Source organism: Anomalospiza imberbis, chromosome 15, assembly GCF_031753505.1.
Source record: "Anomalospiza imberbis isolate Cuckoo-Finch-1a 21T00152 chromosome 15, ASM3175350v1, whole genome shotgun sequence".
Lineage (NCBI taxonomy): Eukaryota > Metazoa > Chordata > Aves > Passeriformes > Viduidae > Anomalospiza > Anomalospiza imberbis.
In genome coordinates this window covers 4,712,235-4,736,889 of record NC_089695.1, presented here as the reverse complement: position 1 = coordinate 4,736,889, position 24,655 = coordinate 4,712,235, and the positions used below count along the sequence as shown (strand labels likewise).

The 24,655-nt window shown below is 43.4% G+C and overlaps 1 protein-coding gene across 2 annotated transcripts in view; it reads left to right on the top strand.

Moving 5' to 3' along the window:
• WWC1 (WW and C2 domain containing 1) overlaps positions 1–24,528 on the top strand; it is a 67,576-nt gene extending 43,048 nt beyond the window's left edge. For both annotated transcript variants that reach the window (XM_068205642.1, XM_068205641.1), the window contains exons 9-23: positions 4,267–4,509; positions 5,957–6,046; positions 8,320–8,858; positions 12,892–13,000; positions 14,655–14,735; positions 15,614–15,700; positions 16,430–16,622; positions 17,391–17,543; positions 18,039–18,139; positions 18,899–19,046; positions 19,726–19,890; positions 21,281–21,373; positions 22,215–22,445; positions 23,168–23,289; positions 23,784–24,528. In XM_068205642.1, the coding sequence (XP_068061743.1) occupies positions 4,267–4,509; positions 5,957–6,046; positions 8,320–8,858; positions 12,892–13,000; positions 14,655–14,735; positions 15,614–15,700; positions 16,430–16,622; positions 17,391–17,543; positions 18,039–18,139; positions 18,899–19,046; positions 19,726–19,890; positions 21,281–21,373; positions 22,215–22,445; positions 23,168–23,289; positions 23,784–23,850 (2,422 nt within the window). In that variant the 3' untranslated portion in view covers positions 23,851–24,528. The remainder of the gene's footprint in view (positions 1–4,266; positions 4,510–5,956; positions 6,047–8,319; positions 8,859–12,891; positions 13,001–14,654; positions 14,736–15,613; positions 15,701–16,429; positions 16,623–17,390; positions 17,544–18,038; positions 18,140–18,898; positions 19,047–19,725; positions 19,891–21,280; positions 21,374–22,214; positions 22,446–23,167; positions 23,290–23,783) is intronic.
• Positions 24,529–24,655: the final 127 nt, after the last annotated feature.

Here is a 24,655-nt window from a genome sequence, read left to right as displayed (position 1 = left end):
GGCATAAAATTTGATCTGTGTCTGTGGCAGTTGTCAAAAACTGTGTGCCCAACTGCTTCTGACTCAAATTGATATTTCTTTTCTTAGGTGGAGCAATTTTCTCAGAACTGTTTATTTTGCCAGTCCAAGATTTGCCAAACCACCTTGACATTCAGATGATTCAGTGACTTTTAAAAGCGACATTAAAAATACCATTCCTTCAGATGCAGTGGTTAATTTGGCATGTTAAAGTTGCCTTTTACTTGTAAGCTTTGCTGAAGGCTTCAGTTTAATTCACACTGACTTTACACATTCAGATTGAAGAGGAATACTCTTCCTTTATCCTGTATCTTTTCCAAGGAGGGGCAAGTGAACAGTGACAAGCCTGCTCTTTTAATTTGCTCTTTATAAAGAGAGAAAACTTTATAGACAACAGAGTGGTTCGTTTGAAGTGATGATGAGGGGCATACAACACACCTTGCAGTTAAAGAATACTTGCTGCTCATACCCCATGTTTGTCTTAGGTTATCTATAGCTTTTTCTCACAGTTTAAAAAACATTTTCATGAGGAAATATGGATCTAAATGGACATGAATAGTTGATGCTAAAATGGAAAGATCTCCAGCTATCAAAGTACCATGGTTATGGCACAGTATTTAGTAGGAGCTGCAGAAACAAATACCTCGACTGGTTTAAAGCTGGAACAATACTATGGATATAGTGACTCACAAGGAACCTTCTGTTCCTGTGAAAATTCTTCCTTGTGATGTTTGAAGTGTTTCCTGTCCCCACAGCAGCATTAAAATGTTCCAAAAACACAATAGAAGACTAAGTGCTTTGCCCACGCACAAACTGTGAAGGAGCCAAGTGATGGAAGTACATGTGTTGTATTAGCTCTGCAGTATCTTGAAAGCTAAAACTTAAGGTTTGCAATCAAGATGGCCCCTTATTAATTAGTTTAGAACTACTAGATCTGTAAGGGGCTGCTACTTTGAAAGCAGGCTCTGGCAGACACTGTTTGCACCATTGCTGTGGACCAGACTAAAAGCTCAGATGTGGGTGAATATCTGACTGAACATGACCACACCAGAACTGCCAGGACCCAGTTCCCTTCCCCACCATTATGTCCTTCCCTGTCACTGCTCAGGCAGACAACAGACCCCTAGAGCAGATAGTATATAAAACCCAAAAAAAGACACAGGGCAGCTACAGTGACAAACCTTTGGCTTAATTATATCCAAAACTCTGAATGGTATCATGTCAAAAAGGTTGTCATTGCTACATCTCAGCAAGGAGAATCTGCTGCAGCATAAATGTCATCAGAGATGCAATTAAATTATGTTGTACAACTTCAGACATGTAGCGGTAACTCAGTTGTGTAGCACTTGCACCCTGCACTGTTCTAATTTCTTCAGCAGTTAAACTTTGAGCTTGGGTTCTGTGTGACTGGTGGTAACTCAGGGATTTTAAAGTATGTTTTTTTAATCTCCTAAAATGAAATATTTTAATGTTGCATTAAGCAACACTACAACGTGGTGGGTATTTGACTGGTCGGTTTTTAAACCACACTTCCCACTCAGTTTGTAGTTTTTTTTCTCAAGAACAGAAGATTATCTGATACAGGATTATTAATTACTGGTTGTACATACACATCTTATGCTCCTGTGGAGATGCACGTGCTCTGAACAATCTCTGGAGAGACTAAAAATTTTATGTGCTATGCCTGTGTTGTATAACCATAGAAAGTACTAACTTTCCCTAATTATCAAAAAAGAGCCTTGTTATGACGATGAATAAGTCATCTAACTGCCTTTTCTAGGTAGAAAGAGAAGAATTAAATAAAACTTGAGCTTGTGTATTTGTTGTCTGGTGGCCATTCAGAAAGGTGGTGTGACCTGAGGCCAGCATTGCAAGCCCAGCCTGGCTCAGCACTGCTGCAGTTCAGACTCAGGCAGTGAATGCTGAGGGGCTGGAGTGTTCAGCCAAGTGCAGACCTTCTGCAACATGTTTCTTTTGTGATGGTGCTGTTTTATTGGAAAAATAGAATAATAAACCTCATTTTAACTGAGGATGGGGAAAATAACAATCATGTACCAAAGGTAAAACTGGAGGTTAGTTTAACAAAGCTTTTAGACTCAGAAATGCATAGAGAACAAATTCCAGTGGAAAAGCCATATGCATGCAAATGTATGCCAAAAGTGATCAAATTTATGCCAGCCAATCCTCTTAGACTCATATCCCTTCAAAATGCACTGAGGAATTCTTGGATTATGAATTAATGCCACTTAATTCTTCGTTGGAGCACAGTATTGCACTTAATCAGGCACTCAAAAACAAAACAGCTCTTAAGACGACCTAAAAATAGTTGAGCTGAATATCTATCAATTATGGAACTTTATTAGAGTAAGCAACCTGCTGTGGGAAATGGGTTTACAGAAAGTGATGCTTCTCTTCAGAAGGGTGATCTCATGTCTGTCTCCGGTGGTGGTGAAGGCGGGTCAGTGTCTCTGAGCCTAATCCTTCACAGGCTCGTTTGGGCTCAAGTTCCTCTTGGCCTCTGGAGCTTGGAAGACAAAGCTTTATTCTTCAAGGCCTTTCAGGAGCCTTGTAGCTTGCTTCTGGCAAGATCTGCATCTCACTGCTTCCTCCACACACTTTGATTTTGCTGGCTGGCACTGAATTTGCTCTGTGCCTGCCTGCATGCTGCTTTGCTGGTGGAAGCACACACCATCCTCTGCACTTCTGCAGCATAAACCAAATTCTAGAGAGATGAACCCAGATCAGTACCTGCAACAATTTGCTGTGCCTGATTTAAGTCCAGTAAGTCTGTCACCAGATCACAAAGCCCTTTTCAAAGAGAGAAGCATATTGGACATTCATTTTACATGTCACTTCCATTTCTTATGTATTTGCTAAACCAAAGTGAGGGATTAACCTGAGTTCATCACGTGAAGGGGCACATATGCCTTGTCTCTCTGATGGTCAGTCAGGTGAATTTGTTTTTGCAAATATCTTTCAAAATACTTTTTTCTCCTTGTTTGCCTTCTAAGTTTTTTATTTTTTTTTTCATCCCAGCCCATTCTGTCCTTCCCATTCCCTGCTTCCCACTTGAATTGTGGATTGTGTGAGTTCAGAAACACAGGTCCATGGTAATTCTAATTCAGATGTATCTGTACTATTGTTTCTCATCAAACTACCATGATCAGCCTGTCAGGTCTTGAAGAGTTGTAGGTTAGTGAATGCAAAGGATGCAGCTTCCTTTGGGAAGACTGACATTACTGCCCTTGGTTCTGTATCCTGGCCTGCTGCTGGTTTTCTGCTTCTCTCTGTATCTTGCATTGCAAAGCAGATCATTTGTGGACCTAGCTGAACAGGTCAGATATTTGGGAGATTGGGAACAGGCAGCTGTTTGGAGTGAGCAGTCTCCTTACCTGCCACAAGCTGTGCTCTCCTCCTCTGTCAATCAAAGCTCTTGCCAAATTCTACTTCTGTATTGCTGTTGCTTTTAGCCATTATCTTCCTCCCTGAGCTGATGTGACGTGGTGGTGCTGAAGGACTGGTGATTCAGGCTTTCACCTGAAATCTGGACTCATGCCTCTAGTGAAAATAGGCTTTGATTCTGATGCAAATAAGCAGCTCTGGATTCTGGTAGGATCACATTGCCTCTCCAACTCCTCACATCCTCAAGTGCAGTTTGCACCAGAAGTAGTGTAGCTCCTTAATATGTCCAGAGTGCTTACTGTTGAATCAACAGGTGGATTCTTGCAGAAGCAGCATGGAGATATGATTCACTTCCTCACTGTAAAGACAAAAAAGAGTTTTAAGCTTTTGACTAACTACTGATCTTTATCTGAATCGTACATGGGGAGTACACAGTTATTTCCATAAAAGTGATTAAAGAGTAGGCAATTATCACATCATACCTTCCACACAGACTGCTCTGAGGTCACAGCTGTAATGCATATTAAACATCTATAAGTATATCTGATCACCTTTTCTGACATCCAGAATTTTTGTTGTATCTTTCCCTGACTTGTGGACACTGCATATTAGCCAGAAACTTCATTTTCCATTGTGAACAAATGTGAGTTAAAATCCCATTCTGCATGTCCACATCCCAGGACCTTGGCACCTTTCTGGTAAGGGGGACATGAGGGTGCTTGTCCTGGAGCTGAGAGCTTTCCTCAGGGCTCTGGAAGATGTGGTTGGTCGTGGTGCACCTCAGCATGTCTGGAGCAGGAGATCAGGCACTCCTCGGGGAATAACTGCATTTTTTTTCCCCTGCAGAATAGCAAACCTGAAAATCCAACTGGCTAAGCTTGACAGCGAGGCCTGGCCTGGCGTGCTGGACTCTGAGCGGGATCGTCTGATACTGATTAATGAGAAGGAGGAGCTCTTGAAAGAAATGCGATTTATCAGCCCCAGAAAATGGACTCGAGGAGAGGTGGAGAGACTGGAGACAGAGAGGAGGCGCCTGGAGGAAGACCTTCAGGCTGCTAGAGACACTCAGAGCAAAGCTCTCACTGAGAGGTAGGTTAGTGGGCACAGGGCAGTGCCTTTTTGGACAAGAGGTAACTGGGAGCAAGCACCAGCATCCCCTGGCTGACTGGCCACAGCAGTGCCCTCACATTCCCAGGACACTCTAGTCAGAGAGCTTCTTCTGAGCTCATCTCCCAAACAACCCATCTGCAAGTCTTACTGTGCTAGTGGGGAAAAGTTGCTGTTCCTACAGTGGATCCTTTATGGGAATGTAAAGAATGCTCAAAATAGCCCCGTGCAGTGTTAGTGTAGTGTAACATTTCTGTATGCAGCCAGCACCTCACAGCAGCTTCTACACTTGCTGTGCAGTCCGGGCCTTGGTAAATGTCAGCAGATGGAATTTTAAATTTCTTAAATTTGCTGTTTGTTCTGAGCAGCCTTGTATGTGATTCCTGTAGGATCTGGTATTTGACAGGGCTGTGGGGCTTGCAGGGAATATCCTGTGAATCTAAACTAGCTGAAAAAAATGCCAACTTTCTTCCCTAATTTTACCTGTGTTGCAGGGGAGATCTCAGGGGAATCTACAGTGAGGATGAATACTGCATTAGGCATTGCTTACAGGTGTTTAACAGTCTGGATGCATTAATGAGGATGGCTCAGCAGTGTTTCTGGTAGCTGCAGTCTCTTGAACATATATGGAATAGGCACACTGCATTCTTCCTCTCTGGCTCCACATTTTCATTTCTTCTACATGGTCCAGCTGACACCAATTTTCTGTATAGGCTTTTTGTGGTTTTATCATGCTGGAAAAAATGTAAATGTCTTGGCCGTGAGACTTTTGCCTGCCTGAAGTATCTGTGGTTTGACAAATGGTTCTGGTCTTGCCATAAGGTGAACACCTTCATTTGGGATTTTTTGGGAATATGATCACATTCTAGAGTGCCAAAGACATAACACAGGTATGGGGAAGGATTTTGTGTCCAGAGGCCTGTTCAGTTAGGGTGTGAGCACCCACGTGCACGTGTTTGTCTCAAACCAGTTCAGGTGGGAAATAAAGCTGAGAAGCTGCTAAAGCCATTAATGTAAAGCTGTAATGAGATGGTTAATAACTAAATCAAGTAACCCTTAATCATCCATAGACTTCAGTGGAAGGAAATGAAGACATTTATACGTTTATTAGCACAGTAACTATAGGAATGCAATAGTGTACAGTGAGTAAAATCTGCCCAGATCTTTTGAGGCCTGATCCTAGAAGCATTAACTCCTATGGTACCAGCATTAATTATTTTGTCGTGTTGTGAATGTTTTCAGGAGTGAGTTCTGCATTTTAAAAGTTTCTAAAGTTGGTAAACACTTAGACATCTTGACCAAATTCTGTCCTGGATGTTCCCATCAACTTTTGTAGGATTTCACAGCAAAAAAGTAGATTTTTCCTTTACTCCTTATTTAAAACAGTAAATGCTGCTTCAGCTCGTCTCTTTCTTTGATCTTCTCTTAGACTGAAGTTGAACAGCAAAAGAAATCAGCTTGTCCGAGAGCTGGAGGAAACCACACGGTTGGTTGCCATGTTGCACACCCAGCTGAAGAGGTAGGTGACCCTTTCCAGCAGCTGTGGCTGCTTTTGCTGCACATTGTGCCTTTCTCTGCTGACAATTCCAGCTCCCAGCTGAGGGCTGAAAGGCTGTTCAGTCCCAGTAGTGACCTAAGGCCCCTGTGTAGTCAGTGGAAGGAGAAGCCTTAGGATCACGGGTCAGTTTAGATGGGCACTTTTCAATGGGTTGAACAACCTCCTGGTGGTGCCTCTGTCCCACAGCAGGAGTTTGCACAGTCCCTTCTGTTATATTCAGGTGACTAGGGATAGCTGAGATTTATTCACTAAAGTTTGAATTACCAAAGTATTACATGAATAAAGTGTGATAAAGACAGCTTAACAGGAAGCAAGAGGAGTGAATATCACTAATGCAACTCCGCGTTAATGGACAAGTGAACATATTTCTCTAATTCCAACTGTGCTCTGGCTTGCAATGTGGACAATATATAGGAATATCCCTGTATCTGCTGTGGTTCATACGGTGCAAAGAATGGCTTCTAGTTCAGGCTTTAGTTTTGGAAGAACACAGGATTGTTACTTCCAGACCAATGCATGACTGCAGGCACTAAGGCCAAATCATTTTGCTCAAACTATATTTTTATCATTCTGATAGCAAGAAAGTTTGGTGGGGTTTTTGTTTGGTTGAGGTTTTTTCCTACCAGTGTGTACTGAATTTACTCTGTTTGTAGCTTCTGCTCCACTTGGATTCTGTTTCATTTTGTGAAGATGACACCGAAAAGACTGGAAAGAAATCATAGTGCAAGACTGACATGTAAATAAGCCAGCATGGCGAATAGCTGTCTGTGAGGCTTTTATGCAGTGGAAATGCATCATATTTTCATTTCACCTAGCTGATTAGGGATCTTTTGAGGTGACCAAGAAGCATGTGAAACTAATTTCTTCCTAACCGTGTGCCCAGTGTTCTTGGCATGCTCCTTCATAAGAATAAGTGTTTGTTATTAACCCCATAATGCAAAATGTCTGGCATTCAAGGGCATGTACAAAAGGAAGTTGAGCCCAGTTTTCTGGTAGGGTAAAGATTAATTTAAAACCTCTCCTTTTTCTTAGTAAAGTACACTGAAAAGATGTAAATTCATTAGGCTTCAACAGATGTGTATATACTGCCAATATGCAAAAATATCTATCAGAAGCTTTTTTAAACAAATGTGATGCAGTGCACATCTGTCAGAAGACATTTCCTGCCAAAATTATACTAAATAGAGCATACTTGCCTTTTTCTCATAAGGTCATGGACATAATTATACAAATATAGCTTCCAGCTTTTACCCTATAAATAATAAATAAGCGATTATTAGGCTTATTAATATCTCACTGTTTTTCAGTGGGGCAACTTAAGGCACTTATACATATTCAGAAATTTTGCTATAGCTAATCCCTATCTGAAATGAGGATCAATAATGACCAAAGTCTTCAATATGCAGAGCAGGAGTCTTGGTTTAAATGGAATTTCTAGAGATGGCACATGTTGCAATCACTACTGGAATACTTGCTGGGTCTCCTGAGCAGAAAACTGTGCTGTGGTGTCTGGACTTTCTCATCTGAACAGACTTCTATTCAGCACCTGCTTAAAATTAATTTTGTTGTCAGTTATGTTCTGCACCTAGAACTCTAGGGATAAATAAGGCGTGTGAATTGATTCCACAGCCCAGCCCCAAGTTTTTCCCTTGCTCTCTTGGCCCTGGATTCCATGTAGCAGTCTTTCACATGGATAAATCCTGCCAGCTTTCTGGGAACTGCTGGCTGTTGTGATCTCTGAGGGCCAGTTCCAGGCAGCTGTGATATTGCCTTTTGGCTGCAGGTCCAAGATTGAGGCAAATGGAAGGAAATTTCCATATGGTCAGACAGTTCATTGCAATAACTTCATCTTCTTGCATGGGCCTTGCTGGTTTTTGCAGTCTGCTTTGAAGATTAACAGGAGCCATAGATACTTTCCAGAGAGATGTGGGAGGAGGGGGATGGCACTAATAATTGGTTTGAAATTGTTCATTAGAGTTGTTTTGGCTAAATAAGGACTCTCAGGAGTCTGATGTGGTGAGTAGAAAAATGCGTATGGTTGATACTGTTTTGCTGAGCAGTGACCCACCGTTTCTGCTGTGTAGACTGTGGTTCTGGATTGCTCTGGGGACTAACGCGTGTGGCCTGAGCTAACAAAGCAGCACCCTGTGGGCTTAGAGATGTGGTGACATTGCAGTGTTTTCGTGAGAAATCAGAAGATACAGTGTCATGGTTTTCTGACTTCTTTCCTTCAGTCTCTCCACCAGCATGCTTTCCCTCTCCTCGAGCAGCAGCCCTGGTTCTCTTGCATCTAGCAGAGGATCTCTTGCCACCTCCAGCCAGGATTCGTCCACCTCAGCCAGTTTCACTGATCTCTACTTTGAGCACCTGGAGCAGTTGGAGCAGTTGGACTCGGAATATCAAAACAAGCTTGACCTGTTCTTAGAAGGAGCCACTGGGTTTAGGCCATCAGGCTGTATCACCACTATTCATGAGAATGAAGTTGCAAAAACTCAAAAAGCAGATACCACGAGTCGCATGCAGGCTCTGAGGTCCTTGTCTGGTACTCCTAAATCCATGACATCACTGTCCCCAAGGTCATCTCTCTCCTCTCCATCCCCACCTTGCTCTCCACTGGTGATAGACCCACTCCTAACTGGTGATGCCTTTTCAAGCCATATGGATTTCGATGATGCAGAGATAAATGCAAATCTGTCAGAACTCACCCTAAACACTGGGAGTGGCAACTGTAGACTGGAAGAGCCTCGAGCAGGAGATAAACATCTAGGTCAAGGTATGGTAAGAAAAGATTTGCATGCACTGCATGCGTTTATATTTAATGTAGTTCATAAAGCATTGAGAAGCAAGTGTTTCAGAAGCTGTCATCTTGTTATCTTTATGTTAAAAATGTTTTCAGCTCTGTGTTCTGTCTTGTTTGGGAGGGAGGGTTGGTATTTTAATTTGTACACAAAAATACTGATCTAATGAGTCTTGCAGGAGACTGATTTAGGTGTGTTTTTATTGTACACAATAAATGCGTGTGTACACAGATCACAGGGATTTCATGTGCAAATATAGATTGTCATGGTGGGATTCCTGGTTTGATTTGTCACTAAACTATTCAGAATGTCATGTATTGTTTTGGGTCTGGGAGACACACAGTGCCATATTGATGCAAAGTTTTTGACCAAGCTTTTGAGGAGGGCTGGGAAAGCCATTTAGCTTAATAGTTAACAAATTATAGTAATAATAATCCTTCCTCACCACCTCAGTATGCATAAAATCCTGCTCTGGTTCCCAGTAAATCAGTGGCAATTAATTTATTAATTTCAGCTGAGCAGACTTGTCAAGGCTGTGCTTCAATTCTTATGTTTTGGTCTCTTAGCAACACAAACGTGTTTAGATTGTAAGCATGATAAAATAAGACATTTAGAGATAGTGGATGTTCTCATACATGCATATGGCTTGTTGGTGGGTGGGAAGGGTTCATCCTTTTTTGGAAAGGAAGGGCTGAAGCGGATGGAAAGCAGTTGGCACAGCCAGGGCACAGTGCTAGGGCCTGTCTGAAGCCCTTGTGACTGTAGTTGGGTTAAATCCAAGGACTGGATTTGTAGCTGCAGTGAGGAAGAGCTTTAAAGGCAATATAAACTTGCAAGCTACTCCTGTGAACCAGCAGTACAGTTTGTTTCTGCTTTTTGTGGATTATTGAACAGCCTGTGTGAATAAAGGGAACTAGTACCTTGTTATCACTGCCTTCTGCATTAAGAAGGCTGACACTATTTAAAACACAATAAAAAACACAAGTGCAAGTCTTCCCCTTTGAGCTACCATTTTCCTACAAGCAAGAGGTATTATGCATTTGAGTAGGAAACACTAATTATTCTTATTAGAACTGGATGCTGATTAGTTTTAACCTTTTTAGCTCTTCAAGATTTGCCAAGGCTGTTAAAGTGAAAGCTCAGGTGTTAAGCAGATTAAGTGATTACTGCTGTTAGCCAGTCAGCAGACAAAATAATCACCATAAGTAGTTTATTTCAGGGCAATAATGAGATGAGATTCTACTCCTCAGGCATTTTGGGGGTGGGGGCTCAGTGTAACACCCGAAATGCAGCGGCTGGCTCTGGGGTGGTCAGTCCTGGGCAAAGCGTACTCACGTGTCCTGGAAGCAGAGCTGGACACTATAGCTGAGGGCTTTGCTGCTGCCTTCTGGTAGAGCAGAACCTCCTCTAGCTTTGAAACTGAAATAAGGTTGCCTTTCTCACCTGAAGAACACCTGGGCGATTATGGGGAAACTGATAGCAAAACCTGGAATCTGGCAGAGTCCAGCATTTTCTGATTAAATGGTCTGGATGTGAGGACAGTGCATGGCATGGCTCTTCAAGGCCTCTTGCAGGAAAGGCAAACTTCAAATTCTTGATGTGACTGAAAAAAAAGGTGAAACACCACAGGTAGTGTTATCCACCTGCTTGGAAAAATGGAGGAGAGTTGAGTCAGTTCTGAACTCTTCCATAAACTTTCTTATTAGTGTGATATCTCTTCAGAGACTTAAGGCTAAAAGCTGAAAGTCCAAATCTTGTGCTAATTAGCTGCATGAAAGGGCTGAGCTTTCCAAGTCTTTTGCAAAACCAGTAAGGAAGGGGGTGGCTGGAATTGTTGTCAGGGAACCATTCCTCTTTATTCAGCTTTACACTGTAGCACTCTGCTGTACAGAGCTCACTTCACTGCTGTGCCCTTCCTGTATTCACCCCCTTGGCCCTGAGGTGCTGGGGGGAGGTGGTCAAGAATGAGGCTTTTGTTGGAGTGACTCCATGGCATTGGGAACTGAGGCAGAAAGAGAGGTTTGGTGTGTGGAGGCCAACCTGCAGTGCCTTTCCCAGAGAGCCAGTCCCACATAAAGGGATTCCCAGAGCAGCATTTGGTGTGTAAAACTCAAAGAATCCGATTTAGGAAGCCAGCCAGTAGGGAAGAACTTATTTTCCCATTAAAACCATGGACTAGGAGGTATGAAGGAGAATTGAGGGAAGAAGTTTTGACCCTGTCCATGTTCCTCTAGCACAGCCTATGATCCACAGCACTGCAGGAGCCTGGTCCTGGCAAGTGGCAGGAGGGAGGATGGATTAATCTGGGTGTGCCAGTGTTAAATGGATCCATTTGTTTCAGTTAATGACTGATACATTGTGTTACAGGTGCTAACTTTTATTCATGGGGATTGGCCTATGGGGAAAAGGTCTGGATGTTCTATTTCTGTCTAGTGGTCCCATGGGAGTACCAAGATGAGAAATGCCATTTGGTGGTAGTGTCAAAAAAAATCTGTGGATAAATGGGCCTGAAATGGCACAGGTGGCTCAAAGGACTGGAGTTACCTGTAGCACCCTCTACTGTTGGCTTACAAGTGCTTGTGCTATTCCAAAAGCCTTGCACACTTTTCCACCAGTTTATTCAAAGCTGGATTTAATTCATTAAGTAGCTTTGTGAGACTGTGAAGAAATCAACACCAAAAAAAAATCTGAAAAAGCAAACTCAAACCCCAGAAAACCAACCAGAACCCAAACACTGATTTGTAATAAAGAAAATATGCATTGGAAGCCATATATTGGATTGGGGCAACTGCTTGTCTAAGTCTATGGGAAAATAGCACCACTTCTGAAAAAAAGCCCTTTGGAGAGGAGTGTACTGCTCTGCTGCTGTGGGGTTCCAGCTGCTCCCAGGGTGACACATGGCACCTCCTCACTCTTGGAGCAGGGCTCCCTCATCCCTGAGGATGAGAGCCAAGAGCTGGGTATGGCCCAGCACTCGTTAGCCACGTTGGCAGATGGAGTTCTCCAGACTCTTGGCTGCAGCTCCTCTCCACTGAAATGTTCACGTGAAAAGATGCAGAATTTGCAGGTTTCCAGGGAGAATCTTTCCCTGTTTTGAAACAGAAGAAATTGATGTGAGATAACACCTCTGTGCAAAACTTGCTTCACCTTCTTTGGTTTCTATTCCCTACCTTCTTTTCCTCGTATTCCTGCATATGACTGCTCTTTTAAATCCTATAAATCTCTTTCTCTCCATGTTCAGCTAGTTAACCTAGTCTTTCGGGACCTGCCTTTTCTCCTGTGTACACAAACATTTTGGATTTAGGTGGTGGTTTTTTTGTTGTTCCCCTCTTGGTATGATCTCTCCAGGTGGGATATGCAGCTCCACATGATGGATACCTGGCCAGAGCCTGGTCAGCAGTGCTTGCCCAGCCACTGCTCTCTGAGTGGCTGGGAGCAGAATGATTGCTGCCTGCTTAAGGGTGCCTTGCAGTAGGAGCTGGTTTATTGGTCCATATTTATAAGTTCACTAGAATTTAGAAGTCCTGCTGCTTCTGAACGTTGCTCATCATGTCATGCGTACCTCTCTGCCTTTCCAGGGCTTTGGAAGCCTCTCCTGACATCTCGTGCAAGGACCTGTGCCCAGAGAGGTGCCAGGGCAAGCAGCTGTAACACACCTGTGTGTAATCTCAGCCCTCACACTGCTGCAGGGCCCGGGGAATAGATGGGCACTCAGTGTGCAATGAAACCTTCTCTCAACTCCACCACACAGTCTATTCCTCCTGTTTTCCTAGGTCTTTTTCTCCTTCAGGGTAGTTTGGCACATTCCCTCACTTCAAGGCCACCTTTGAGCTCAGTCTGTCTTGCCTGTATACCCTCTGTCTTCAGAAATGTGCTGTTGCTTAACAATACCTGGCAGGGGGAAAAAATGCAGTTCAAGGGGAGGATAAGAAGAAAAGCTGCTGCTTATCCAGACAGTTTGTTTTCATTAACACCTGCTTTTGGTTTTCCTCTGTGCTTTTCTGATAGGTATAAACACAGCTGGAGGGACGGCGCTGAAGGTGGCAGGTGTGTCGGCTGCAGTGTCCGATGAATCTGTTGCTGGAGACAGCGGGGTGTACGAGGCATCTGTACAAAGGTAGACATCAGATCTCTCTCCAGGACAAAGCCAGTGACTCAGCTTTGCATCAGTCAGCTGCAATGCTGCTGGTTATGACCTTTGTAATTCGGTGGCTAAAGTTCTCAATCTTAATACTTCTGAAAAAACTCTGAGCAGGTTGAATTTGATTATCAAAATGACCTGTGCTTCCCATAATATAAGCAGCTGAAAGGAAGCTCACAGAGAGGTGTTTGAACAGCTGGCCTGTTTGTGAAGGAGCTGGTCAGCTGTGGGTGCGGCCTTTGCAGGGGCAAGTGGAGCCATCTGGTAGGTGGAAAGCTCCTCTCCTCTCAGTCAGTGAGAGGGGACTTGGGGATGTTTAAGGAAGCACCTTGAGCACCTGATGGATGTGCATGTGCAGTGATGCAGTTCCCAAGTGCATGGAGCAAGAGCAGGATGTGATGCCCACAAGACTTCTCTCACTAAGGGTACAGCTGGGAGTCCCGGCTCTTGCTGGCTTTCTGGATTGTCTGTGGTGGCTTTGTCAGAAAGTTCACTGGAAGGTACTGATCTTATTGGTACCTGCATCTACTGTGGGCTTTCCTACTGTTTTTATTAGCATTGAGGTGAATTACAGGGTCGTTAGTTGCGAAACACAACTGTAGAGGTGAAATACCACTCATCTCAGATTCCCCCTGTTCATTAGTTATCTTCATTAATTCTCTGGATAAATTACTAATTTTTATGTTTATAGCACAATTCACTTTGACGAGGGAGTGCAATCCTTCAGTAAATTGGTGTCCCAGGGCCCGTGTCCCTTCAGTGGGGTAGGGAGCTCTGTGGGGAGTGGAGTGGGACAACCACAGATGGCATCCCGTGCACACTCACATGTCTGATGCTACTGTTGTTTGGGTTATCAGCTTGCCAACCCCTGTGGTGCCTACAGTGTCATTTTGATGCCTGTCCAAGTGGTGAGGGTGGGATGAGCCACCCTCTCTGCAGCTGAAATGTAACGAAATGCACGAGAGTGCTAAGCAGTAATTTGGAAAACACTTAGAAGAGAAGAATGCTAATCCTGTTTTCATGTGCTACAGCATAGCCTCTTGAGTCAATTAGACAATGAATGTAGTTTTGGGGACTTTCAGTGCATAAAACTTGGGAGGAGGAATACTTTGAGAGGGAAATGATGCAGAATAGCTGTTTCCCGCAAAGCCAGTCAGTGTACTCTGTCACTTTTAATGTGCTTAAGAAAGTTTGATTTCTTAAAGAAACAACGGAATTACTTAAATCTAATAAAAGTTGAGAATTTTTGCTGTCATAATGCACGACAGGATTGCAGCTGTTAAGTCACATTTCTTTTGCTGGGCAGTCAGCCGTTTTTACTAAAAACCAGTCAAGGGAACCCTTTAAAAATCCCCCACTGCCTTATTTTTCCAGTCTTTTGTGTGGCTTTTTTTTTTTTTCTTTTGGCAGTGAAGAGGGAAGGCATATGACTTTCTGCTGATAAGCACTGTAATACATACCTCTAAGGCTGATGGCACTTACTTCTTAAATGGGCTTTCTTTTAGCTGCTAATTTTACAAAATCCATATACCAAACCACTGACTGGAAGGGAAAAGATCTTGTATCATCTAAATGCAAGCACTTCAGTAAGAGGCAAATCAAATCCTTAATTGTTGTTGCTTCCTTTCAGACCATGTGTGTCAGAAGTGATGGTGTTTGACAGTGATGATACAGAAGCAGTTGGAACAGCCAAAGTGCAAATTGCAATGAGGTATGTGCAACATATTTTATTGGATTTGCCTTCCAGTGGGAAGAATTTTAAATGGGATAGTGCTTTCTGTGCTGTTTCCTTCTTGTGTCCTATTAGTATTAACTAACCGATGTCCTTTTTTAGTGTAATTAATAATTACACTTGACTCCAGGAGGTTCTTGGTTGCCCTCTTTCATTTCAGTGGAAATCAACTGGTGATACTGTGGTATGAGGGTGCAAACCAGCAACAGGAGCACTGGCAGTGCTGGGCTGGAGAGAGCCTTTGGCTGGATTGCAGAATCCTTGAGGGTGCAGCTTTGCTGGGGAAAACTGCTGAGAATAAGCGGCAGTCTCAATCCCTGATCTCATGTGGATCCCACAGTAGTGGGTAAGGTGTAGGAGGGCAGGCAGAGAGACGTCCTCCTTAAATGACTTTTTAGAAGTTATGTGGGATTCGAGAAAAAGAAGTAGTACAAAACTCGCTTGTCATGGCCATCCAAAGCAAAAGATTACTCATTACATCCTCACTGTTGTACTTCAGGTATTTTCACTTGCAACTTTTTCATATTGCAGCCATTAAGGCCTCACAAAAAACTGTAGCTACAATGCAGCAATTTAACTAGTCCCCAGGAAAAGCAGTGTGTGTTATTTCAAATCTACAGTCCATTGTATCTGAATCCTTAAGTTCTGGATGTTCTGGACTGTTCTATATTCTGGATGTTCTGGTAGCAAAACTTGATGTAATAGGAAACTGGTTTTAAACTGTGGGCAAGTCATGGTCACATTATAGAGTTGTCTTGTTTGTAAATTTTTGGTATTGTTTTGTGTGGAATACTCAGCCACAGAGTCCAAGGCAGAATTCTCTAATAATAATGCTTTTCTGTGTGTTTCTGATTCAGATATGATGACAAAAATAAACAATTTGCAATATTGGTCATCCAGCTGAATAATGTTCCAGCACTGCTGTTACAACAAGATCAAAAAGTGTAAGTGGGTGAAAAAAACACACTTGATATATTTGTGTTGGATCCCAATGAGAATGAAAGTGAGATTGGCTTATGAGTTTTCACACACGTAAAAATTTACCTTTCCTGAAATGTTTCTATACTTCGTGTGGTGACACTTATGAACTAGTAAACTTGTAAACTGAAATAAGGTGCAGTTTCTTCCTCAAAGGTCTGTATTTGCTGGGAAAGGATGTGCCTGGAATTAGCACTGGCTGGTGAGGTTCTTAATTGGAGCAGTGCCTTGAGCACCTGCATCAAGTGAAGAGGGAGAGTTTGTCCTGCTGCAGAACTCCTTGGACACCTGCACAGGGTTGGGAAAATGAACAGCTACTGCTAGACTCATTCCAAGCACAAGGTCTTTAAACTCAGTTGTGTGCTGAATAAGCTGACAAAAATTGGATTAATTTTTGCTGTTCCTACCTACAAAAGGGTGTGAGCAGTGTGACAGGTCGCACAGATGTAAACAACCACGTAAAACAGGATTCCATGATGTCTGAGTACGAGGTTCAGAAAGATGAAGTCTGGCAACTCGTGCCACTTCACATCTCTGATGCTGTGACGAGATGTTCCTTTTTTCTCAGTTGACTGCAGCTCCAGAGAATAGGAAAGGACAGCAGTGTCCCCAGTGCTCAGGTTGACTTTCACTGGGGGATTTGTGGGAGAGCTGCACACTGCAGGGCAGTGCTGAGTGCAGTGCTGTTCCCACAGGAACATCCGCGTGGCCGTGCTGCCCTGCTCGGAGAGCACGAGCTGTTTGTTCCGCACCAGGCCGCTGGAAGCTGCAGACAATCTCGTGTACAATGAAGTATTTTGGGTTTCCATCTCCTACCCGGCCTTACGCCAGAAGACTTTAAGAGTCGATGTTTGCACTGTAGATAAGTCTCACCTTGAAGAATGTTTGGTGAGTATCCAGCTCTATTTTAATAACTCTGTGTTTGTTTTCTCTTTTTAATTAGACACGATATTACACTCTTGAGGTATGGCAATTTCTGTGAAAGCCTTCCTGATAATCTTTAGCTATGTGGTCTCTCCCCCACAGCGTTCTTTGCAATGACAATTTCCATCAGGAAAAACAATTATGAGATAAATGTTTTGTTACAGAACTACCTTGTCAGACCACTAGATATTTCTCCTTCATGATCTGATGTCAAACTCTAACTAGTTTTCTTCCTTTTGGAAACATTTTGATATTGCAATTGAGAACCAATTACTTTGGTTTTGGATACATCAGGTTTTGTGCTAAATGTAATGTATTAAATGGTGACAATGCAGATGAAGAGAAATGGAATATACAAAGCTAAAACATCTGGGTTTGGGCGGTGATTTTTGTCAGCCTTGCAAATTTCTTGAAAGGCAGTCATCCTCTCCTGGTCCTTTCTCTTTCTCTTTGAAGCTCTGGCTGTAACTTCTCCCTCCTGCAGGAGCACTGTTTCTACTTCTGGATTCTTGTTACAGTGAAACATTTGCTACTTACATTGGAAGCCCTTGGCAATGCTAAAAATAATTAAACATAAAGCATTACCAGTGGTGTTGAAATGGGATAAACAGGCAGTTTTTGTTGAATTTGTCAAAATTAAGCAGCCCTGGGTTCTCTCTCTTATTTTTTCTGACTGGTGTGGTAGTTGTTCATTTTAGTATTACACTAAAACTATGTTTTTGCTCTCAATAGGGTGGAGCACAAATTAGCCTCGCTGAAATATGTAGATCCGGAGAGAAATCAACCCGTTGGTATAACCTCCTTAGTTATAAATACCAGCAGAAGCAAAACAGGAAAAGTAAACAAGGAAACAGCCACTCTGAAGTACCCTGCACTGAAAAAACAGTAAGAACGGCTGCTTAAATTGAACAAATCTCTTCTAAACAGGACTAGCAAGAGGGTTTGTGTGGCTGTTACTATAGAGAAGGCTGCTGTGTTTATATTTACAACTTGAATGTGTTGTTAAGTGCAGCAAAATAATTAACTTACTGATTCCAGATATGCCCTTGTCCTGGGCTAAACACTTACTGAAATCTCTGCTCAGGAAGCTGAGGGATGTGTAAGTGATGTGTGAGCTCCATCCTTCCTGCAGTGCTGCCATGAACTTGCTGGGCAAGTCAAGACGAAGTTTGCACATGCAGGGCACAGAAGGTGCTCAGCCTGGAGCGGCACACCTGCACGTGCTGGGGGAGCTGGGCCAGCTGTGCTCACAGGGCTGCACAGAGCTCTGTGTGCAGTGGGGCTGGGGGCTGCTCTGGGGCTGTTCTCACCACAGAGGCTGGGCACTCTGCAGTCTCTGAGAGACTCCTTTCTTCACAAAAAGCCTCCTTCTCTCCTTAGGACTCAGTCTCAGCACTCTTAGAGCAGACAGCTGTTGAACTGGAAGCTGTGGAGAAGAAACTGGAGGAAAGCAGAAGCACTTTAACTAGTGGAGAGAGATGGTAGGTGCCATCCCACCATCTTCTTCTTGTGGAGTGATCAGAGCATTTGGGTGCAGAGGAAGAAGCAGATTATACTGAACTGTGGGAAGCTAATTTTGTTGTTTTGATGAAAAATGCTGTTTCTTCTATTCTGGAGGATGTGCTTAGAAAATGAGAACAAAACTGATAAATGTTGAAAATTGTCAGTAGCACTATGCTAATTTTGTTATTTGTACAGTCTTCTATGGATGCCCTGAAAACTCCACTCTCTGGTGCAAGGCTTTGCTTGAATTTTAATGTGGCTGTTCTTTATATGGTTCAGATCCAGATTTCCTTAGAGAAGTCCAACATTTGAAATAGAAAGCAAGCCTGACCAATGGGATTGATGGAGAAGCCTGCTGTGAGTTCAAGGGAGCTGAAAAGGGTGTTAAAACAATGCTTCAATTTTGTCCAGTAACACTTTTTAACTAAGATTTAATGGCATCCTGAGAGCTCAAGATGCATTTGCCTTAAACTCAGACCACATGGCTGAACCCTCATCTTGCTTCTTTTGAAGCCAGATCAGGATGAAGTTTTTGGCAGTAATGTGGTCTTCTGGTGCAGCTTCTCTCCTTTCTAAGTCTGTGTTTGTGTATTCTCAGTGACTGCAGGGCCTGTCAGGTACACCTGGCTGCCTTGGGGACGTGTTTCTGTCCAGCAGCTTACAGGAGGTACCTCCTGCTCCAGCACCAGAGTATTGTCCACAACAGGCCAGTTCAATAACAAAGCTGTTCTTTTCAGGCAAGATGAAGAGGTTCCTGACCTGGAAGAACAGGATGAGATCAGTGAAAATGAAGCAGAGGAGGAGGAAGAATTCTGTGCTGGAAAATCGCTGTGGGATACAGAAGAAAGTCTGAATTCCCAGCTGCACACAGAGATAGCAGTGAAGGTACAGTCAAGGGCCTTTTGAACAGAAAGATGATTTAAGCTTCCATTGCTCAGCTGACTGGGTTGTTGCTGAGCTGAGCAAGGCTAGAGCAGTTATTTGAAAGTTCACCGTTGATGATTAAATGTTTATATACCTGAAATCTTTGTCAATAACTCTGTGTGACCATTTTGTCCCACAGTTTTTGTCCCACAGTACCATTTCATGCCTTCTTGTTGCTGCTTATGAAAACTGTTTTCATTAATGTGACAGTGTTTTTGACCTTGTTTAGTTCCGAATGCAGCTGTAGTCAAACAGGGGTGTGCTGTACACAGCTCTCTCTGTGCATCTTTGGATCTTTGCTGCAGGTGGCACAACAAGTAAAATAATAATAAAAGTAATAATCTTTGAAATCATACTTGCTTTCTGTGGGATTGCCAAGTCACAGTGATGTGTGGGTCCACAGGCAAAGCCCATTGGAATCAATTGTGTTGTACAGCAGTCAGTGGATGCAGAGCCCTTAGGGAGCAATGCAGCAGAGCTCCAGGAGTGAACCGTCAGGGCACGCTGCATGAGAAGGGCTTAAGAATTTCTGGGTTTGAATGCAGCAAGCACAGACATGGCACAGGGCTGTCACACAGCCCTGGGGGGTGTCCTGGGCCCATGGAAAGCTGGCATTTACACTGCACTGTGTGTCTTGCAGGTGGATAAAGAGACCAACACAGAGAGCCTTGCACAGTCCTCGACTGTAGTTCGTCCAAAAGACAAAAGAGCAGCAAATCCACCCCAAACTCAGTTTGTCAGGGGTAGCACCATCATCCGCTCAAAAACATTTTCCCCAGGACCGCAGAGTCAGTACGTGTGTCGGGTAAGGAGAATGAAACCCTGAGTTTTCTAAGTGCTTGACTTCACTCAGTCTCTATTTCTCACAGAAACCCGACAGTGCTTTCTTCTCTCCCCCTCTTGACTTCAGAAGTTGCTCTGTCCTCACCTCCTGGACAGTATCTTGCCTTGGAACTAGCAGCATTAAGCACAAATTTATCAGATATATATGTGCACACACAAACATTTGTGGCACATGCAGCTTGTTGAGATGCCCAAACCTACCTAGAAGGGCTGCTGTAGGGCAGTGATGAATAAGCTGCATATTAAACAGTTTCCTGCTGCTTGAAGTGTTCTGTGCTAACTCAGTTAGCTCTGTCCACCTGACTTCAGATGAGGTGAACATAAATCCTTGATAGAAATGGAAAGGTAGGTACTTGATAATATCAGCAAAAAAACTGTGGAAACCTGAAAGTCACCAGTGTGCTTTGCGTGAAGGTAACTGAACAGGCCATGTGTTGGGTCAGATGTCACTTCCCCTGCTTTGAATTGTTTGTTTACAATTATTTCCTGAAATGAAGATCAGAATAAACCATAAATATCTTGTCTTTTAAGTGGAATTGGCAAACAAGCAAGCAAGCACTGTCTTTTATGACACATGACCTGTCCCAAGTGGGCAAGCCCTTAATACAGCTGGGCCAGACTTGCTGTGTAGGTTCTCCCTGGTTCAGAAGCAGGTGCTTCCAGAGGAACAAACCTTACTCATTCTGCTGGAGTGGTACAGGTGCTGTGTCCCAGTACGTGCAGATCCGAGTGCCTGTTCCCCTCCTTCCTCAGCTTTGAGAAGGGACAAGAGAAGGGAATAAAATTAAGCCCAGCTTGAGCTGAGCTCTTTGTAAGGGTTTACAGACAACCACCAAACAATGCAGGCTGTTTGTAACATGGCAAGTCTTCAGCTCATAAACCCAGGGAGGGAGCTTTCAGTTCAACTTGCCTCTTCCACCACTAGGTTAAAATACAAGTTATAGAAAAATACAGATCAGAGAAAGCAGAAATCTCTAATAAAATAGTCCCATGTTTTACATATGCTAGGAAAGAGTATTGTTTTTACTACTACTTACAGCTTATTTTTCTGGGCTGTTTTGCCCAGCCTGGTTACTTGCACAGGAGAAGAGCAGTGGGGCAGAGTCCCATATCATAGCCTAACTTAGTGTCTCCTTTGCTCACAGCCTATTCCCAAAAAGGGACAAAGTTCAAGGCCTGTGGCAGGATCTGGCTGTGCCAGTGCATGTTGTGTACTCAGATGGGATGACAGCTGTCTGCCTTTCACAAAACTTCATAGTTCTGCTTACAGCCTCTGGTCTCGGTGACAGTGTGTGTATGCACTGCTTCTATTTCTTTCATGAAGGATTTGTGGTTTTCACCTTCCTTTTCAGCTGAATCGCAGTGATAGTGACAGTTCCACGCTATCCAAAAAGCCCCCCTTCGTTCGGAATGCAATGGAGAGACGAAGTGTCAGAGTGAAACGGGTAAGAACATCACCACTTTTATTTTCCTCTAACACAGACACATGCAAAAATCATAAAACTGTTTGGAAAGAAAAATTTGCAAACATAAATCAGTTGCCACATGCTTTCATTCACAAGCTTTTCTTTGTGTGCGAGAAGTCTCTCAAGGATTCTTTGAAATATCAGATTATGACAGGAACGTTTAAGTTAGAACTCAATTAAAGCATTTAATTTAGGAAAATGGTTCCTGGTATTTTCCATCTTGTCAGAGAAGTAGCACAAACAGTTTTGCTGTGTTTATTGTTGTGAGAGTCTTAAGTATTTATAATAAATTTGAGGAGCTGGAAAAGAAGATGAGAACGATGTCTCAGATGCTCAGGTGACCCTGTTGTAGTGATGTCATGGCACACAATAAACCCCTGTGCCCATTGTGATGGAATCACTAAAATTCCCCCAGGATACTGACACTGAACTCCTAAGGAGATGGTTTTCTTGGGACAGCTTGTGTTTGAAACTAGCAGAAGGCAATATGTTACTGGAAAAAGGAATCACAGGTTTTTCTGCAGCACTGTGGATTCATCTGAAGATGAAACATTAAACTTAGGAGGAAGGTGTGCAAGCAAGACTTTTCGATTTGGAGACGCTGCCAAGGGAGAACTTGAGCAGAAGCACAGAAATGAAAACAGTTATCTGTAAGAATTCTTTGAGTTTGTGTTATCTGTCTCAAGACAGACCGGAAAGCAGGATCAATAGTTTGAAGAAAAGCATTAGAAAGATGGGTCTCACGATGCATTTGGCACTTTCTGGGTGGAGTGGTTGGGACAGTTCTCCTCAGTGTGTTCACGCACCCCTTCTCTTCCAGCCTTCAATCAAGTCCTTCGGTACAGAGCGCCTGATCCGCACCTCACTGGACCTGGAGCTGGACCTGCAGGCTTCAAAAACCTGGCACGACCAGCTGGTTCAGGAGATCTCAGTGCTGAGGGAACTGAAGGAACAGCTGGAACAAGCTCAAAGTCAGGGTGAAAAAGAGTTGCCACAGTGGGTGAAGGATGATGAGAGGTTTCGACTGCTGCTGAGGCTTGTGGAGAAACGAGTGAGTCATACCTGCCTTGGGGTTTTGTTCCACTCCGTGGAGAAATGGAGAAATTGTGGAAACAGGGGGCTTCGGACAGTCAGTAAATGAAGCCTGAGCACTGTTAGTCACTCTTGTGTGCCTCATACGGCTCTATCAAGCTGTTAGTCCTGAGCCCTTGCGTTCACCAGCACAGAGATTTGCTGCCCTAGCAGAGGTGTGAATACAAGAAGTCACAAATGCCATCTGTTCTGCCAAGCGTGTCCCCCCAGTCTGCAGGAGGTGTGGTGTGTGGTGGTTGGCACTTACCTTACTCTACATCACACCCTCCCCCTTGCACAGGGCTCCTTCTCAGCTTCTGGGATTTCTCAGCACCTCTGCTGGCACCAGGCAGAGACCAAGCTATGCTGGCACCAGGTGTAGGAGGCAGTTGGTGTGAGGTGCTCTTTGGGGTGCTGTGTGTGCTGATCTTCTGCTTTAAAAGATCTATCAAGAAGATACAAAGAGAGTACTGACAGAAGTCATTAGTCTTGCCACAGGCTGGAAGGACACCTTACATAAAACTGTCTCCCTTAGAATGGTTAGTTGTCAAGCTTCAGTTTAGCTTCTGTGGCTTGTGTTTTCCAGAGTCAGCAGGTTCCAGACCCCTCAGACCTGCAGCTGAAATACTGCTGTGTTTGGAGGTCAGTTAGGATAAGAGAATTCCTCCTGGAAACACAAACAAGTCTCCTTTATTCATGTAGGTGCAAAATCCAGAACACAAGTGTGAGCTGAAGGCTGATAAAATGATGAGAGCTGCTGCCAAGGATGTCCACAGGCTGCGAGGGCAGAGTCGAAAGGAGCCTCTGGAAGTGCAGTCATTCAGGTAATCATAGGTACAGGGGAGGAAAAATTGACTACTACCATGATTTTTCTGTGGATGACTGAGATGCTGATGAGGAAAGCTGATCTCTGCAGAAGTAGTTAACTGTTCTGCTTAAATAAGAACTTCTGTATTTTCATATCCAAGTATAAGGTCTGACTCAGGGAAATCAGTTGCAGCACTGCACATGATCAAAGGAACCAGTATTCTCCAAGTCATTCCCCACCTGGCAACAAATTCTTTAACACAGAAGCAGCCCTTTGCTTCCCATGTAACAGACCCAGAAAAGAAAAAGCCCTGAGCCCTACTGAAATGGCTTTTGGTAAGGTCAGTATTGTGGCTTTAACTCGTGTCTGATAAGTAAATAAAAAGTGTAGGTTGTGAGAGGATGTACATCTGCTCCCCGTGGGGACAGCTGGTGGGATAAATTCTCATGTGGTTGATGGACATTTCTGGCAGGATTTCTGTTGCATTAACAACTGATCATCTTCTTTCAGAGAGAAAATGGCGTTTTTCACACGGCCAAGAATAAACATCCCAACGCTCTCTGCGGACGATGTGTGATCACCATAAAGTATTTGCTTTCTGGACAATTCTACAAATGCAGATTGGCTTTTGAAGTTATTTATGTGGTATTATGAAGGTACCAAGGCATTTGTATATTAGAGCTTTTGTCAGTATGTGGATGTTTTGAAGATTTTTAGGTTAAAATTATATCATCACAGAAACCAGCATTAAAGTGACAGGATTGTATAGTTTGTATATTTAGGAATGTATTTTTGGGAAATAGAATTTTAAATAAGAACAAATGCAGCGTAAGGTGCTGTTATTCTTAAATAATGCTGTTTAGACTTTTTGTACAGCTCTACCTTTTAGAGGTTTTACTGCAATAAAATAAATTTGAAGGAACCTCACCCCTACCTTCTATGATGTTCTGCATCGGACTCTCCTCTGAGTGATGTATTTTGTATCCTGTGGGGAATGCTGGGAGCCAGCTGGGACTCCCAAGTGCTGTGAACGAATTCTCTGTGAGCTGTGAAGCATTTGTGTTTCCTGCCAGGTCATAAAAGTAGGTGTGAAGTTCAGAATACTTGCACTTTTAACGTTTGTACTACAGCTCATGTCTGTAATGGGTCTGTTAAGGTAACATGGGGAGCCCATTGAAACCACTGCTGTGGGAGGAGGGCTGCAGGTTTAAAGTCCATTTTAGGTTTTTCCAATAAAGTGACCTTTCTGGACAAACCTGCCTTCTTGCTTTTTGTCTTGAGTGAATCTTCTCATCCCCTGGTACCTAAACTGGGGTTCTTTTGTGTTGCCAGCTTATAGCTGGCATATAGCTTTTCACATCTTGTCACAAGAGATGCTGTAA